This window comes from Protobothrops mucrosquamatus, unplaced genomic scaffold, assembly GCF_001527695.2.
Source record: "Protobothrops mucrosquamatus isolate PMUCROS unplaced genomic scaffold, P.Mucros_1.0 scaffold47, whole genome shotgun sequence".
NCBI lineage: Eukaryota > Metazoa > Chordata > Lepidosauria > Squamata > Viperidae > Protobothrops > Protobothrops mucrosquamatus.
Window position 1 is genome coordinate 199,395 of NW_015386429.1, and position 15,715 is coordinate 215,109.

At 36.1% G+C, this 15,715-nt stretch overlaps 2 protein-coding genes across 3 annotated transcripts in view; one reads left to right on the forward strand and one right to left on the reverse strand.

The window, feature by feature from the left end:
* UBE2E1 (ubiquitin conjugating enzyme E2 E1) overlaps positions 1-11,871 on the forward strand; it is a 53,628-nt gene extending 41,757 nt beyond the window's left edge. For both annotated transcript variants that reach the window (XM_015811698.2, XM_029283287.1), the window contains exons 5-6: positions 8,370-8,517; positions 11,004-11,871. In XM_015811698.2, coding sequence (XP_015667184.1) covers positions 8,370-8,517; positions 11,004-11,101 — 246 coding nt within the window. In that variant the 3' untranslated portion in view covers positions 11,102-11,871. The remainder of the gene's footprint in view (positions 1-8,369; positions 8,518-11,003) is intronic.
* Positions 11,872-15,012: 3,141 nt separating this feature from the next.
* The window catches only part of NKIRAS1 (NFKB inhibitor interacting Ras like 1), a 21,061-nt gene continuing 20,358 nt past the window's right edge, over positions 15,013-15,715 (reverse strand). Inside the window, exon 3 of the mRNA XM_015811721.2 lies at positions 15,013-15,252. Within this exon, the coding sequence (XP_015667207.1) occupies positions 15,013-15,252 (240 nt within the window). The remainder of the gene's footprint in view (positions 15,253-15,715) is intronic.

Below are 15,715 nucleotides of genomic sequence, written 5' to 3' on the forward strand. Positions count from 1 at the left end.
AAATCGTGAGTTTTGTTGGCTTTCAGATTGCAACCATCCATGGGTTTAATTTTTTAAAAACATTTATACACTGGCTTTTCATCTCTTAGGACAGGGATAGGCAACCTTGGCTCTTTTATGACTCGTGGACTTCAACTCCCAGAATTCCTGAGCCAGCATGGCTCAGCTTGGAAACTCTCCTTTTTCCCTCAGCATGACTGGCTCAGGAATTCTGGGAGTTGAAGTTCACGAGTCATAAAAGAGCCAAGGTTGCCTACCCCTGTCTTAGGATCTACAAGGGAGTTTATAAAAAAAACGGAAAATTAAATGACATAAAAGCATAATAGATTACCTAAGAATCAGCAATAATATCCTACCCAATAATCTAGACAGAGTAAAAAGGATAGCAATTGCCTATTTTTTATAAACATTATCTAATTTATTAGTTTTACTTTCTGAATCTTATTAATGAAATAATTAAGCTCCTAAAAAGGAGCTTCACAATGAGATGCTAGCATCTTATCTAAATAAGCAGCAGACTCTTTTGTATGGGAGAATGCCCATGTCCCGATACCCATGAAATTGAAAAGATTATAATGTATCGAAATGGAGCATCTGTCATTGATTATTATTATTACCATTTACTTATTACATCACTCAGTCAATCAAATCTATTAGTCATAGACCAGCATAGAGTGGCCTTCCCTAAAACCAACTTGCTTCTCTGCTAGTATGTTGTCTTGTTCCAGCCAGTTCTGGAATTTCCATTGTAGATGTTTTTATAGAGTTTGATAATTGTATTGAGTGGACTGAAACCTATTACATCAGACAAAGTAAGGTTCAACCAAAAAGAATTCTTGGAGAACACAACATTATTTGAGATACTAAGGATATCAGGTAATACAAAAGTTATTCTTTTCCTGGGCTAGAAAGACCATTGTATTTGTACCAAATACCTGGTTTTTCTTCTATTCCTATCTTATAGAAATACCACTTTTATTTTGCCCATTGTGGCCTAATATTTATTCAATGTAATCTTGTATACTAATTTATCCAGTCTTATTTCAAAAGTTTTGTGATGTGAGGATCCATTTAAAGCAGACAAGAACTGTTTGATATTTTTTGTTACAAAATAGAAGCAATACCTTGTTATTCTTGAGTATCTTTATATTCTTTTATTCAATTACTTTCAAATTCATGCATAGAATTATTGTGATAATTTAAATCATGTCCTTCATTTGTCAGAATCCCAATGGATTTACAGTTGCTTTATGGATTATAAAATCATTGTATTTGTAAATTTTGTACCTTCTTAATTGTGATTGAAAATACATTTACGTAGTGAAATAACTTTAGAAAACAAAAACTAGGAATTTAGCTAAAATTGTAGGGCCCAGATGTTTTAGGGGACTCAATGGTACAGCATCTGAAATCTTAGTATCCTTAAGAGATAAAGCAGGTAAAGTGAAACCATTCAGATAAAAAATATTATGAAAGTTAGCATTAGTTACATAGAATGAAGAAGTGGAATATTCAATTTTGCCAGAAAGTCCAGTTTTTTTGAAAATGTAAAATTTATTCCTTATGATTTAAGGAAGAATTTAATACATTAGAAAATCTTATTTGATATCTGTTGGATCTCTGAAAGAATGTTGTAAAAAGTGGAACATCAGATTTACCTGTGCTGGTACCACAGAATATCAGAGGGCTCTTTAATTCATTTGATTTGTTCTTGTCCATCCACAATTCTGTTTTGGTTCAAAGTCATGGCAAATGTTACCACAATTTTGATAATATAATAAGGACATAAATGTAACATTAAATTATAGTTCTAAAATATGGAATTTGTAATTTTATTAAGATCTTTAGTTCTTAGGTAAATGTAAAGAAAATTATTGTTCTGATAAGGAATGGATTCAAGATATTAGTATGTTATATATTTTTCAAAAACCATATTCTAAAAATTGAAGATAAAGCAGAATATTTCTATATAATTGAGTTTTAATGAGAAGCTTAAGGATTGAACTATTGATTAACCCAATCACCACGTTGCCTTCCAAATACTTAAATGTAAAACTGGAAAACCAATAAAATATTATTTAAAAAAAGAAGCTTAAGGATTCAATTAATCTCATACTAGTACAAATGGATATTATGTGGATCTTTTTAATTAGTTATTTTTTCTTCCTTTCCGTTACGTTTAATTAGTACAACATATGTAGGTTTTTTTTATTGTATTTGTTTTTTTTATTGGTGATATTGCTATTGTACTTGATAGTATTTCGCTATCACTAAAAACATTTTTAAAACACTTCTGTTTTTAGTATGATGATTCTGAAATTCTGATACTTTGTCTATAATGTTATGGGGTGGGGTCCACGTAGCAAATTCTTGGCAATACCTTCTCCATAGAAAATAGATTTTCTTCAGAGTCCTTTTACCTGAACTTTTTAAGAAAATAGAATCAGATTACTGAATTGTTTTCCCTTTTTAGAATCACCTCACAGATTTCTAAAAGAGACTTTCTCAATTTCTTATTCATAAGACATGCTTGATTAGTATGAAGACTAATTAATTAATCATTGATAACAAAAGAATGCCTAGCTAAAGATACATTTCCTTATTTTATGGTTAAAGTTATCACTCCTACAATATGGTTAAAATTATGTTAAAGTTATCACTCCCACAATATTACCATTTTTAAATCCAGGATGATAATGTCTGTTATCATTGGACCCTAAACTCTTTATTTTTCAGAAAGATTGTCAAAGGGATTTTATTTCAATACTTTGGTCACTAAAGTATTTGGTATTCATGGTTTTGTGATTGTTTCTAACTAAATACATAGAAAAAAACATAGAAATATTCATTTTATATTGGCTTGTCTATGAATGCTGTCTGAAGTTACGTAGATTGAAGCATTATTGTTAATAAATAAATAATATTTAACCTAGTATTAGTAGTTGGGCTTTGTTTTGTCTTAATATTAAGCATTAGATTGACATTTGTATTCTTTTTTTCACTTTAACAAAACTCTTCAAGTCTTCCTCATTCCTGGTTGTCAAATTGGTTATTGATGCTTCTCTAGCTATTTTAAATTCCAATTTCCTGTAGTCAAATATTGTTCATAAAGTGTTCTGCATATAAGTTAAATATCGTGATAGTATACAACCATGGTACCCTCCATTTCTAACCCCAAACTATTTAGTTGTGCCATTATTTTATTCTATTATTCTTTTCTATTCTTCGTCATCATCTAAGTTCTTCAATAGGCAGATGACTGAATACCCGTTTTAAATGGTGTTCACAATTTGTTGTGTTCTATAGTCTATTTTTGTTTTATTGATTATTGAAAGGTTCTTTAGATGCCTTTTGGAATTGTCTTGCTTCTCCATCTGATGTTAGTGATGTGATCTTAAGTATCTTTGCAGTACATAAAGCCTGGAGCCTCAGGATGTGCACTGTTTCCTGCATTAGAAAAAGGGGACTAGGCATTGATTTTCTCCAATTCTGTTTTCTACTACACTGGCCATTGCCATTTATCACAGAACTTTGGAAAGCAATCCAAGGGGAAGAGAATATAGCAAATTATTATCTCCCCATTTCCTTTTCCCAGACTTCCTTCCTAGGAATTAGTCTGGATGCAGTCATTTATTCAAAATGAATAATTATTTTTACTAAATCAGACTTAAAACATTCTAACTTTCTTCTTAAAGTTATTGTTTTCAGTATATTTTAATCTTTCCATAATATTCCAAGGAGGCTATTCACTTGGAATACGATGCTAATGAACAGCTTACCATGTTTCTCCAAAAACAAGACCCATCCTGAAAATAAGCCCTAGCTTGATTTTTTTGGGGTGGGCCTAATATAAGCCCTACCCACAAATAAGCCCGGGGGTGGGGGTGGCCAGTCTCCCTCTGGGCGAAAAGTGTTTGTGCACCCATGGGGCACTTGGGGCAGCTCCACCCCCTGCCTCACCTCATGGCGGTGGCACAGCATGGTGGGCCATGCGGCCTCCTGCCACGAACGGCTGCGAACAGCCACTGAAGTGGGCCAGTGGCCACATGGGCTACTGCTGGATGGGGTGTTGGTGCCACCACCGCAAGGTGAGGCAGGTATCGGGGAAAAAATAAAACATCCTCTGAAAGTAAGACCTACTGCCTCTTTTGGAGGAAAAAAAATATATAAGCCTGGGTGTTATTTTTGGGGAAACACGGTAGCTGTCACTTCCATAAAGATGAAAGTGTGGAGATATGTTAAGAAAATATCGGATTAACTATTTTAAATATGTACACTGTGCCATCAAATTACACTAAAGATTTCTGATATAGAGTTTAGAAATCACAATAATATTCCACATTGCTGTAAATTCTTGCTTAGAAGAGATCCATATAAGTTACTCTTTCAGAAACTTTTGTCTCATAATTCTCTTAGTTCCTGAAGAAAATGTTTTTAGACTTTACCTATTTTTAACAATTAAAAAAGAGAAGAGCAATACAATTATTAACTGAGGAAAGTATTGGGTGCATTTCTTCTAAATTAGTTTTTGGTATTGAGGATATATCTTTCTTTCAAGCTAAACTATCAAATACCATAAAGAGAATAACAATCTATCAACTATGTGGAACACTTGGAAATTCAAAGAAACATTGTAGTAGACTCACATAACTACAGACACCACACCCCTACCCTCAACTCTGTAGGGAATGACAAGTTGTGCTAACACAGTGCTTAAACAGGAGGATGGGCAAGTTTGACGAGTTGTGTAATAAGTCATAAATGTTCTTGACTAATGTATACCTCCTGTCATTCATAAATATTTTTGTACTCATCACTAAGTAGCTTAGACATAGTACATTGTATTCTGATAAAGGAGCAGAATGTTATCACAGAAAATGTCTTGATCTTTTTTTAATGCATCAGTATTTTTTCTCCTTTTGTGTTTTTGTTTAAAATATTATTTGAATCAATATCATACTATCCTGTTTGTCTACTGCTAGACTAAAATTATGCGAATTAATTTGAGAATGGTATTAGAATGCTATGTATCACCTTTTTTACTCTGTCAAATCAAATTCTGCCATTTATGTTCTGCTTCTAATTCTTATGGATGTTTGCCTATGGTCCTTTCCAAATATAACAATAATCATGTTTACAACAATCACCAGTAAAAAAAATGCATTTATTTTGCATGTTCAACAGTGGCTGGTATTTAGTGTTAGACACTGACAGTTTATTGCCAGTTTTAGCTACAAGTTATATAAAGTAAAAATGGTCTTGTTTATATATACGTCTTCTTCCAAATTAGATTTAAATGACCAAAATACAATTTCAGTAGAGAATCTTGTATCATATCATCTCAAATGTATAATTCAAAGTTCATCAGTAGTGTGTTCTTCAACCACATGGAAACCTGGATAGTGTATCCATTCTTGCTCCACTTGATTTCTCAGCCGCTTTTAATATCATCTGCCATGGATGGTATCTTTCTGGAACAGTTTAGACTGGTAGTGGAAGGTCATGGTGTTCTTCTGCTTTGCCTCCTTTCTTCAAGACTATTTTCAGTCAGTGTTGATCAGGAATGAGAGTTAAAACACTTGACTCCTGCATTGTGAGTCCTTCAAGAGTTGGTACTTTCTCTACTCCTGTTTAACATCTACATGAAACTGCTGGATAAGAGCATCTGTCACAATGGGATACAATATCATCAATATGCTGATAATATTGAATTGTACATCTCTGCCCATGGTGATGCTACAATCTCCCTTTCTCTGTGCATTGAGGCTGTTGAGGTCTGGATGGGAAGCAACAGGTTAAATCTGAACCCTAATAAGACAGAATGCTTTTGGATTTGGAGCCTCTTGGTTCTTGGAGAATTACCATCAGACAGATCTGATGCGTAATCTAGAGTTCCTCTTGGACTCACACAACTCTTGCTCAAGAAGCAGTTAGCAGTCATGACCAGAAGGGCCTTTGCACCACTGTGTGTTGAGTGCCATTCCTGGACAAATGGGCCTTTCTCACAGTCCTCCATGCCTGGTCATCTCCCATTTGGATTATTGTATTGCACTGCCTTTGAAGAGCACCTGGAAGCTACAATTGACTCAAAATGCAGCAGCCTGCATGTTTTTTTTGCAAGTCCAAATTTGCACATATGTCACATTTTTCAGGAGCTGCGCTGGTTGCCAGTTTGCTTCTGGGTGCAGTTCAAGATGCTGGTTATTAGTTTTAAACCTTGGGTCCAGGATATTTGATGGACTGCCTTTTCCCAATTGTATCTATCCAGTGCACCGGAGCAAGAAAGCAGGGCATGTTGTGGGTCCCAACTATCAAGAAAGTACATCTGGTGGGACCTTGGAAAAGGGCCTTCCCTCATTTTGAAACTTCATTCCTCCAGAGATATGATTGACCCCGCCTTGTTTCTTTTCTGCAAGGCCTAAGAAGACATAGTTTCATCAGTGGGCTTGGGGATTCCATTTGGAGCCAGTCAAGTAGATTGTCTGATTCTATTGTTCTTACCACAGAATTGGGAGGGGGGGGGAATTCTTTGTGAATTTTTAACTGGATTTTTCATGTTGTATCCTGCCCAGAGTCATAAATCAAAAGTGTAAACAAATACAATTATATATATGTAAACAAACATACAAATAATTGACCTGCCCTTTCTTTGCAAGGAAAACTGGTAGTGGGGTGTTTTAATTGCATTCTAAATCCTTAGGATCTTTTTTTACAGTGGTGTTGTAAATGTAAAGAGCAGTGCTTTTTTTGTAAAAAAAAAAAAAAAAAAAAAAAGTGCCGGAACTCACACATGTCATACAACCCGCCTTGCCTACCCTACAAGGTTCCATCCAAAAAAGGTGCCGGAACTCCGTTCTGGGCGTTCTATGACAAAAAAAAGGCCTGGTAAAGAGTGTGTTGAATTTCTATAGTTGTCCTCCACTAATCAAAACCAGGCACACATACAGTTTAATGATGAGAAAAACCATATTCTTTCATCCTGCATACCTTTTCCTACCTTCTTTGCTCTTCTTTCCCAATCCCATCCCTTATTACCACAAGTATGTGCTGAATACATTAAAGTCAGTGCAATATTTTTCATAAGAACTGATATCTATGCCTCCTGTAGAAGATTTGGGCTAAAGTGTTTGACAATTGGTCCCTTGAGGAAGAATGCATTAAATTATGGCAAATCTAAGCACTGTCATCAGAAATGTAACAAGAAATGTTCTCTTAATCAGTACTTGTAGAAAAGATTACTAATTTCTGCCTTGATAAAGTACCTATCTTTAGAAAGCAGATGTTGCCTAAGTATCCTGCCTAAAGTTGTGAAGAAAATTAGCAATACATTAATGCTGCAATAAATTTCATCACCTTTTAAGTCTGTGTAATTCTCATGTAATGCAAACAATGGACACAGAATGGCAGTGGTTCACCATAAATTAAAATGCTCAGTTTTTTTGATATAATGGCTAGTTGAAAAGAAAGTATAAATAATTTTTTTAGAATAAAATTTAGAAATTATGGAAATTAAAGCCTAAAATATAATTGCATTATTTGGTGTAACATTCAGATTCATGAATTGGGAAAATAAGAAATAGCCAAAGTTTGTACAAGTTAAATCAGTCTCAAAAAGACCAACTAAGGAATGTAATCAAATATAAGATGAATTTTTGAGAATTTTCTCCTTATCTGTTGCATATATACATATCTTCTGGCAGCTCAAGGGCAACATTAGATATTGTTCAACACATCAGGGACCACATTGCAAAAGTAGGCAATGCAAGATCCATTTTTTTTATTATTGTAAGGACTGAAATGGATGTTTTAAGTCACTGAGAGATTTAAGACAAGCATTTTGTCCCTTAATCTAGCTAATCTCAAAAAGTACAAAGCTGGGGCAAAGGTTTGGCTTCCTCATTCAGAAGTTGAGCCATGGGAACTTACAAAGGTAACCTGGTAGAATACATGAAGCATTCTGACCACTAGAAAGTGAACTTTTGCATCATTGTATGAGATACAAAAATCAGATGCAGCAAATTGAATTTTAATGATATTGACTAATTTAGCTCAGATTAACATCTGAGGATTTTAAAACATTATTGTAAACCCTAGAAAAGCCTTCAATTGATGAAATTAATAAGTGGGATTTAGTCTTTTGGAATTAAAGGAGAAAAGTTATTCATGGAAATCTGTGACAGAATGAGAAATAATAGAAAATTGTCTGATGCTAGATTAGTAATTTATCCAAAAATTGGAAATTATCTATAAATGGGTTTAGACAAATTTAGCACTTTATATCTGTTGTAGGAAATGCTTGGATCTGAATGAAAAGATGAGAATGAACACAAACAATTTCCTTACATTGAAAAAAAACTTTTCTCACATAGGTTACCTTTCGAACAAGAATCTATCACTGCAACATTAACAGTCAAGGAGTGATCTGTTTGGATATATTAAAAGATAACTGGAGTCCAGCATTAACTATTTCTAAAGTTCTTCTTTCAATTTGCTCACTTCTCACAGATTGCAATCCTGGTAAGTGGGGTCAAAATGAGGGATGAGGGACAGAGAACAGGATCTATATAGAGATAAACCCATATGCCAAAACCATGAGGAGTTTTCATATTGATTTCTGATAACTAATACAGGAACATCTCCTACAAGAAGAATGGCTGCCCTCTAGCACTGCGTTCTTTTGGATATTTAAGAATGTATTGATCAGGAGATGGCAACAGATCTTTTCTAGCACCAAGCAACTCACATTTTTTGTATAGAATTGAAAATATTTTATTTTAATTAGAAGAGATTTAGCAGAAATATTAGCACATTTCTGTATTATAATTGCTTTCCATAGGTTTCTTTATCATCACTGCAAAAGTCATTCACTGGCTGGCCTTATTTTCCTTGTCCAGCCTTATATTAGGCTAGTCCGGTGATGGCAAACCTTATAGATACCAAGTGCCCAAACTGCAACCCAAAACCCACTTATGTATTGTCGGGTGCCAGATGGGCGTGGCCCATTGGGTGGGCATGGTTTCGGTGATAACGGCAGACTGGGTTCAATCAATCAATTCCAACTTTGCGAGATCTTTTTTTTTCTTGCAAGAAGTTAAAATTGATTGAACCTTTTTTTTTTTTTTGCACATGACGGCAGAGGCCTAAAGCGAAAAGGTTTTATAAAACCCAGCTGAAGGCCTAGGACTGGGACGATGGTGTGCGTGCCCAAAGAGAGGGCTCTGCATGCCATCTCTGGCACGCGTGCCATAGGTTCCCCACCACGGGGTTAGTCTGTTAACCCAAAGGTTTTCCTGCACTGTTCTAACTGCTTCCTGCTAAGGGCTCATCTCCAAAACACAATACACAAGGAGAATCTAATCAAATGTGTCTAAAACTATGCAAGCAGTCCTTGCTTAATGAGGGTAATTTGAACTGGCAACTCTATAGTTGTAAAGCCCATCATATGATCATGCCAATTTATAATGGGAGTTGCGGCAGTCCCTGTTGCCATTGTTAAGGGAATATCACAAGAAAAGTTTCCAACTCCATTTCTTGAGTACAGGTTCCCCTCGGGACTATGTCTTGAATCTTTTACTATTCACCTTGGTGACCCATGACTGCTGTGCCAAATCTGCTGTGAATCATTGTGAAGTATGCAGATGACACGGCAGTTGTAGATCTTATCTGGGACAACAATGAAGATGCTTATAGAGAAGAAAGAGGTGAAAGCTCTGGTGGACTGGTGCAATAAAAGTAACCTGGTTCTGAATATTAATAAAGGAGATCATTGTAGATTTTAGGAAGAGCCAACATAGCCATACTCCACTCTGTATCAATGTTGCAGTTGTGGAGGTGGTCAACAGTATTTAGTATCTGGGGATGCAGATAACTAACAATCTGACTTGGTCTCTCCACAAATCATCCTTAGTGATGTGTGCAAACCAGTGCCTGCATTTCCTGTGTCGGATGAGGAGAGCATTTTTTTTTTGCCATATTTATGCAAAGTATATTGGAGGTGGTTACTCTTTGAGATCTGTTATGTAATAAAATCTCATGTTAATGTATGCTGAATAATGTACATTTAAAGTGACAATAGAGTTATTATTCTATTCTAATTGCAGTATGTTGTGATCATGTGATTGCCATTGCAACCTTCTGCAACTTCCCCATTGATTTTGCTTGTCAGAAGCCAGCAATGAATATCACAAATCACAATCATATGACTGTAGGATGCTATGTCACAATTGCAAGCTGGCTGCCAAGCATCTAAATCATGATCACAAGAACGCTGTAACAGCCACAACTATGAGGAACAATATGTTTCCTTGTTCATCTATGTCATAACTTTGAGTGGTCCCTGAACAAGGATTATCTGTCCTGTCTTGAAGAACAGCAAATTCAAAACAAAACTCAAACAGAATTGTTATTGGTTAGAATGCCATGTATATTCCATTGCATTGACATAACTTCCAAAAATTAATTTTAAAAACCTACAAAATGAAATTTTTCAAAATCCAGTGATGATTCTATCATTTCCACAAAATTAATAAGAAGTGGAATATCCCCATTGATGGTGTTTACACTGAAGGATTACAGCCTTTGTTAAAGTCATCATTATCTCCAGAAGGATTTGCTGTTGTGAGACATATTTTAAAGGACTGACAGAAATGTATTGTATCTATGGAAACACAGTTGTCCAGCAAGTCCCATTATTATAGTAGGTCTTTGATGTGCATGGGCCTAACAGAGATGCAGTGTTGTTAACTACTGTATGATTGCCAACAGTTTCAGCAAGTATGGCTATTGTTGAAAAAGCACTGTGAAGTCTAGTGGAAAAGAATAAAGGTTTGCCTTTGCCAACATCTGAAAGACCAGATTCCCCTTCCCATTCTTGGCCTGAATGGAAAATGTACTTAAATTCTAAAATTGTAATTAAAAAGTCACACAAATATTTTTCATTAAAGCAATGTTCTAAGAGTCTTCATCATATCTGATCTATTACATTTGTTTTATTTATTTTGCAGCTGATCCCCTTGTTGGAAGTATTGCAACTCAGTATATGACTAACAGAGCAGAGCACGACAGAATGGCCAGACAGTGGACCAAGAGATACGCAACATAAACTGGATTTTTGTCATATCTTTGTGTTAAATCATCTGTGACAGAAAGAGCTGCTTATGATTTTGAAGGGGTGGGACAGGGAAGGGGAAAAACTGAAAAAGAGTAGGGTATTTCTATAACAGAATTTATTCAGTCTTTTATTTCCTGAAATTTTGTTGTTGTTACTTAAGGTATCTTGCTACAGTAGACAGCTAGAATGGGACTAGCATATTTTAAGACTGTCATTAGTTCAGCAATAGTAGCTCTGCTATAGCACCAAGAAGAATGTAAACTAATCTGACAATTGGATGAGGGTGGGAAAGGATGTTTGGTTGCGATAGATAAAAAAAATAATACAACAGCTTAATTTATGGGTACATATATTTGGCATTTCTGTAAAATTTCTTGCAAGAAGGCTTGCATTTTCTTTTAACTTGGTTTTATTTGTAAAACAATATTGGGAATATTTTCCCTAGGGGAGGTGGGAGAGTTTCATATTTAACACATCTTTTACAAGACTACCCTTTCATTAAGTTCAAATATAGGGGTGCAGCTAGATTATTGTGTCCCCTAGCATAGGGAAAATAGTTCATGGATTCATTTTTCTATGCCAAGTTACCTTTGTGAAAATAAAGGTTTTAATTGGACTTGGAGCAACCTGTAGTGAAATACCTTAAGCTGTTTAACTGTAAGGCGTGGAATAGGAGTTACTCAGTGGATTGGTTGTATGTTGTGGGCTATCTAAGTCTGCATTTGTTACTGTGCTAATAAAAATATGTACAAACCCCCTACTGATACTTCTTTCTGGAATACATCTGTTGGTTGTGTGTAACACAGCGGTCCCCAACTTTTTGGCTCCAGGGATCGGTTTTGGAACAAAATTGTCTTCCATGGACCGGAAGGGTAAGTGGTTTTGCATGTGCAACCTAGATCCCATGTATGCGTAGATGAAGCTTCACTCACTCTCCCACTACGTGTGCAGCCTGGTTCCCAACAGACTGTGATTCAGTAGCGGTCCAGAAACTGGGGGTTGGGGACCCCGGTATAACAGACAATGTAATCTATTCATGATAAATGAATCCTACAAAAAAAAAAAGAAATAGTTTCCAGGTCACATAACAAAAAGTTACATGAAAAGGCTTTAACAGGTTATGAAATCCTGGGCAAGAAGGTAGACTTACTTACCTATCCAACAATCTGTTGTTTTTTGCAAGTTGGATCATCTCCTAAGTCAGTGATGGCGAACCTTTTAGAGACCAAGTGCCCAAACTGCAACCCAAAACCCAATTATTTATCTCAAAGTGCCAGGGCTGCATCAGCATTGTGGTGCCCTCGGGGGGGGGGGAGGGGGTGTGGCCCACTGGGTGGGAGTGGCTGCGGTGGTGATGGCAGACTGAGTGGACGTGGCCGGGGTGGACATGGCCACCTTGATGTTGCTTGTGGGGGAACGCCTGTGGGGCTGGGCAGGATTGGGGGAGATCCAGGGGGTTTCTGGTGGGTCGGGCGGTGGGCAGGGGGCTCGTCTTGCGGGGTGAGGCAAGGGATAGGGCGGGGGTGCCATTGCTATGGGGCAAGGTGAGGCAGGGGCAGCTGCAGCCCCCGCACAAAGAGGCCAGCGAGTGCATGGGGGCGTGCTCTACCACCTCTACTCGAGCTTGCTAGCCAGTTGCTTCGCCTCCTTTGTGCTGGGTGGGGCTGCCGGTCCAGGTGCCAGCGGTGGCCTAATGGACCTGCACGAGCTGGCGGCGGCGGCAGGTGTGCCCACAGAGAGGGCTCTGAGTGCCGCCTCTGGCACGCGTGCCATAGGTTCGCCATCACTGTCCTAAGTACTTAAACCTAGAGTTTCCCTAGCAGTTCAACATTAAAGCTATTTATTGTGATTTCAGGCCATTGTTGCTTGACATATTTGGAAGGGGAGTGGGAATAGCTTTTCCCTTTTGTCTTAGTATCCATCTATACGAAAGTGCTAACATACTTAATATCTTTATCAAAAAAGTTCCTTTTTTCTTTTAATAGTGCCGAAAATATTATCTGAAGTGAACATAATTCAAATTGGCTTTCACTTAATAGTAATTGAAGCAGGACAATTCACTAGTGGCCCAGAATGAATAATTCTATAAAATTCAGGTTAACTGCTTATTATGATGCTACAAATAAACACTGTCATTCTACAAAATGCACTGAAGGACAATTTATGAGTAAATTATATAAACAGATCAGAGCCATTTCAATGTGCAATGTAAATAGAATGAAGTCAAAATCTTTATTCAATCTGTAATTTAAACCCTAGATATTTCCCTCATGTTATTTAAATTCAAAAAATGTGCTTAAAATATACATTAGGCCTTCAAATATTTTATTCCTGGATGGAAAGAAAAGAAACTTTGATCAATTTCTATACTGCATATTTTGAGAAATTTCAGCCCAATTAGCCACCCACTTTCTAACTGAATTTTGTATCCTTGAGAATTGTAATGAAAATTGTGAAAATACAAATCTAACTACAGATTCCGTTTACGAGAAGTGGGTGAGAACTTCTGTTATATTGTGATAGTATAAAGCCACAATAACTCTAGCTCTTTTGAATTCTTCAATGTAGCACTGTCTTGATTTGTTGGGGACTACAGTTCCTAAAACATCCAGCCAGTGTGATTAGCCACATCAATTAGGAATTCTGGAGAATTTTGATCTAGGTTTGTGATTAGTTGATAAAATCATCTTTATGTGATGCAGAATATAGCTATGAGGAAAAGTATAGTTAGGAATGCTACTACTTCTTTTTCTAGGGAAGCTCAACTTGTACCTATCTTCATGTTATTTTTGTAAAAAGATCTTTCCACTTCCCTAGGTTTAAATTCTGTATTCATTTGCTTTTATGTCAGTATACTATTTTTAAGGCACTTAATTGCACAGCAACAATGAGTACAATTGAAATAAGAGGTAGATTGCTTAGAGCTAAAACTGGATGGAGCAATCCTTTCCCATAGTAATGCTCTTCTTTTTCCTGTACAGACTTAATAAATTACTACTGGCTGATTTCAGCTGATATGTTAAGCCATAAATCATAGTTTATGGAATACCTAGGCCAAACAAAACCCTAAGCCAGAATCAAATACTCTTAACATAGTTCTGTGCTTTTCAAAATCCACACTTCTTAAAGTTGCTGAGAGTGAGAAGTCCTGCTATATATAGCCTTTTAAATGAACCAAGTTACTATTTTTTTCTGATGCTGTCCTATCCTTTTCATGAGGCTGCTGTCACTATACAGGGACAGATATTAGTGGGTTTTGAAATTGGGGAATGGGACCAAAATTTTCCCCATGTATGTATGAAGTGATTGGAAATTATTTTTTCTTTCTTTAGCCCAATTTTTAGCAATGCTAATGATCACTGTTTTACACTACCTGAGATGAATGGCTGCTTGATGATAGAAATAATAGTGTTTCATCCAAAAGCATCGATGCTAACAGTATTAGCATACTATAATAAAGGTAATAAAGGTGAAATGCTTATGCTTCACTCAATTCTCTGTTAGCTTCTCTTTTTCACAAGTTATTTCTCAAAGTCGTAACAATGAATAAAGCTATACAATCTATGATCAAAAGAAACAACTTTTTCACCTTGTTCTTTCATTTCTTTTCTGAAATACCCTTAGATTTTTTGATAAGTGGTAAGTGAAGTGGCAATATTACCAATGACCCTAGAATGCCATTTCTTTCTTTTTTTCTGCACTCAAGCATTCTCCAGCTTACATTCCCCGAACATATAATTGAATACAGACAACCATGATCATTTCAGTGATTTTATGAAGTGATTTCAGATGCCATTCTCTTCCTGATCTGTGAGAGCTGCTTTGGTTGCTCTAGAAATGAACAACTCTGGAAATACAAAAGCCGCAGCAGATTCTTGGCCCAGTGGGAAACATAAGAACTTTCAGTAATCTTCCTTATTGAATTTGTGTCTCCGACGGTAGAAAGAAAACACCGACTTGTTCTGTGATTGGTAAAGTTTGCTTGCTAACACCACAAAGGGCTCCATCATTGTCCTTCTATCCGTTACTGTCACTTCCCATAACTTCACTGTCTCAGTCCTAGCCCACTGTTGTGCAACTTCACTCTGTACTTGTCTTTCCTCCAAAAGGTCAGTTTTATTACCCAAAACAATAATTGGCCACTGCAAAGAAGAAATATAATAATCAAAATAGGAAATAAGCTCAGTGATGTAAAACTTAACTTTGTACCAGTTTCCAAATATAGGATAATCACCTTATTGGGAAAGGGAGAGAGACTGGGATGCCCTCTTCCCTGCAATTTAGACAGCTGCTATTATTCCAATAGACCATGCAAAATTCAAACAGATCCATGAGCTGAATAAATAATCCTTTAGCTCCTTGGCTGACTTCTGTAATGTTTATATATATATAAACATTACAGTTTTTATATATATATATATTTCAATTTTATAATGCAATAGTTGAATAGTTACATTTGAAGTAGATGCACTAAAATTGACTTGGTAATCACTAAAATCTTATTGACTACATTTCCTGTATTTTATTACTGTTATTTAAAGCATTTACATCTCCATATATATTTTAAAACCATTTGTTCCTATAAAGACGGTAACACCTATTTAT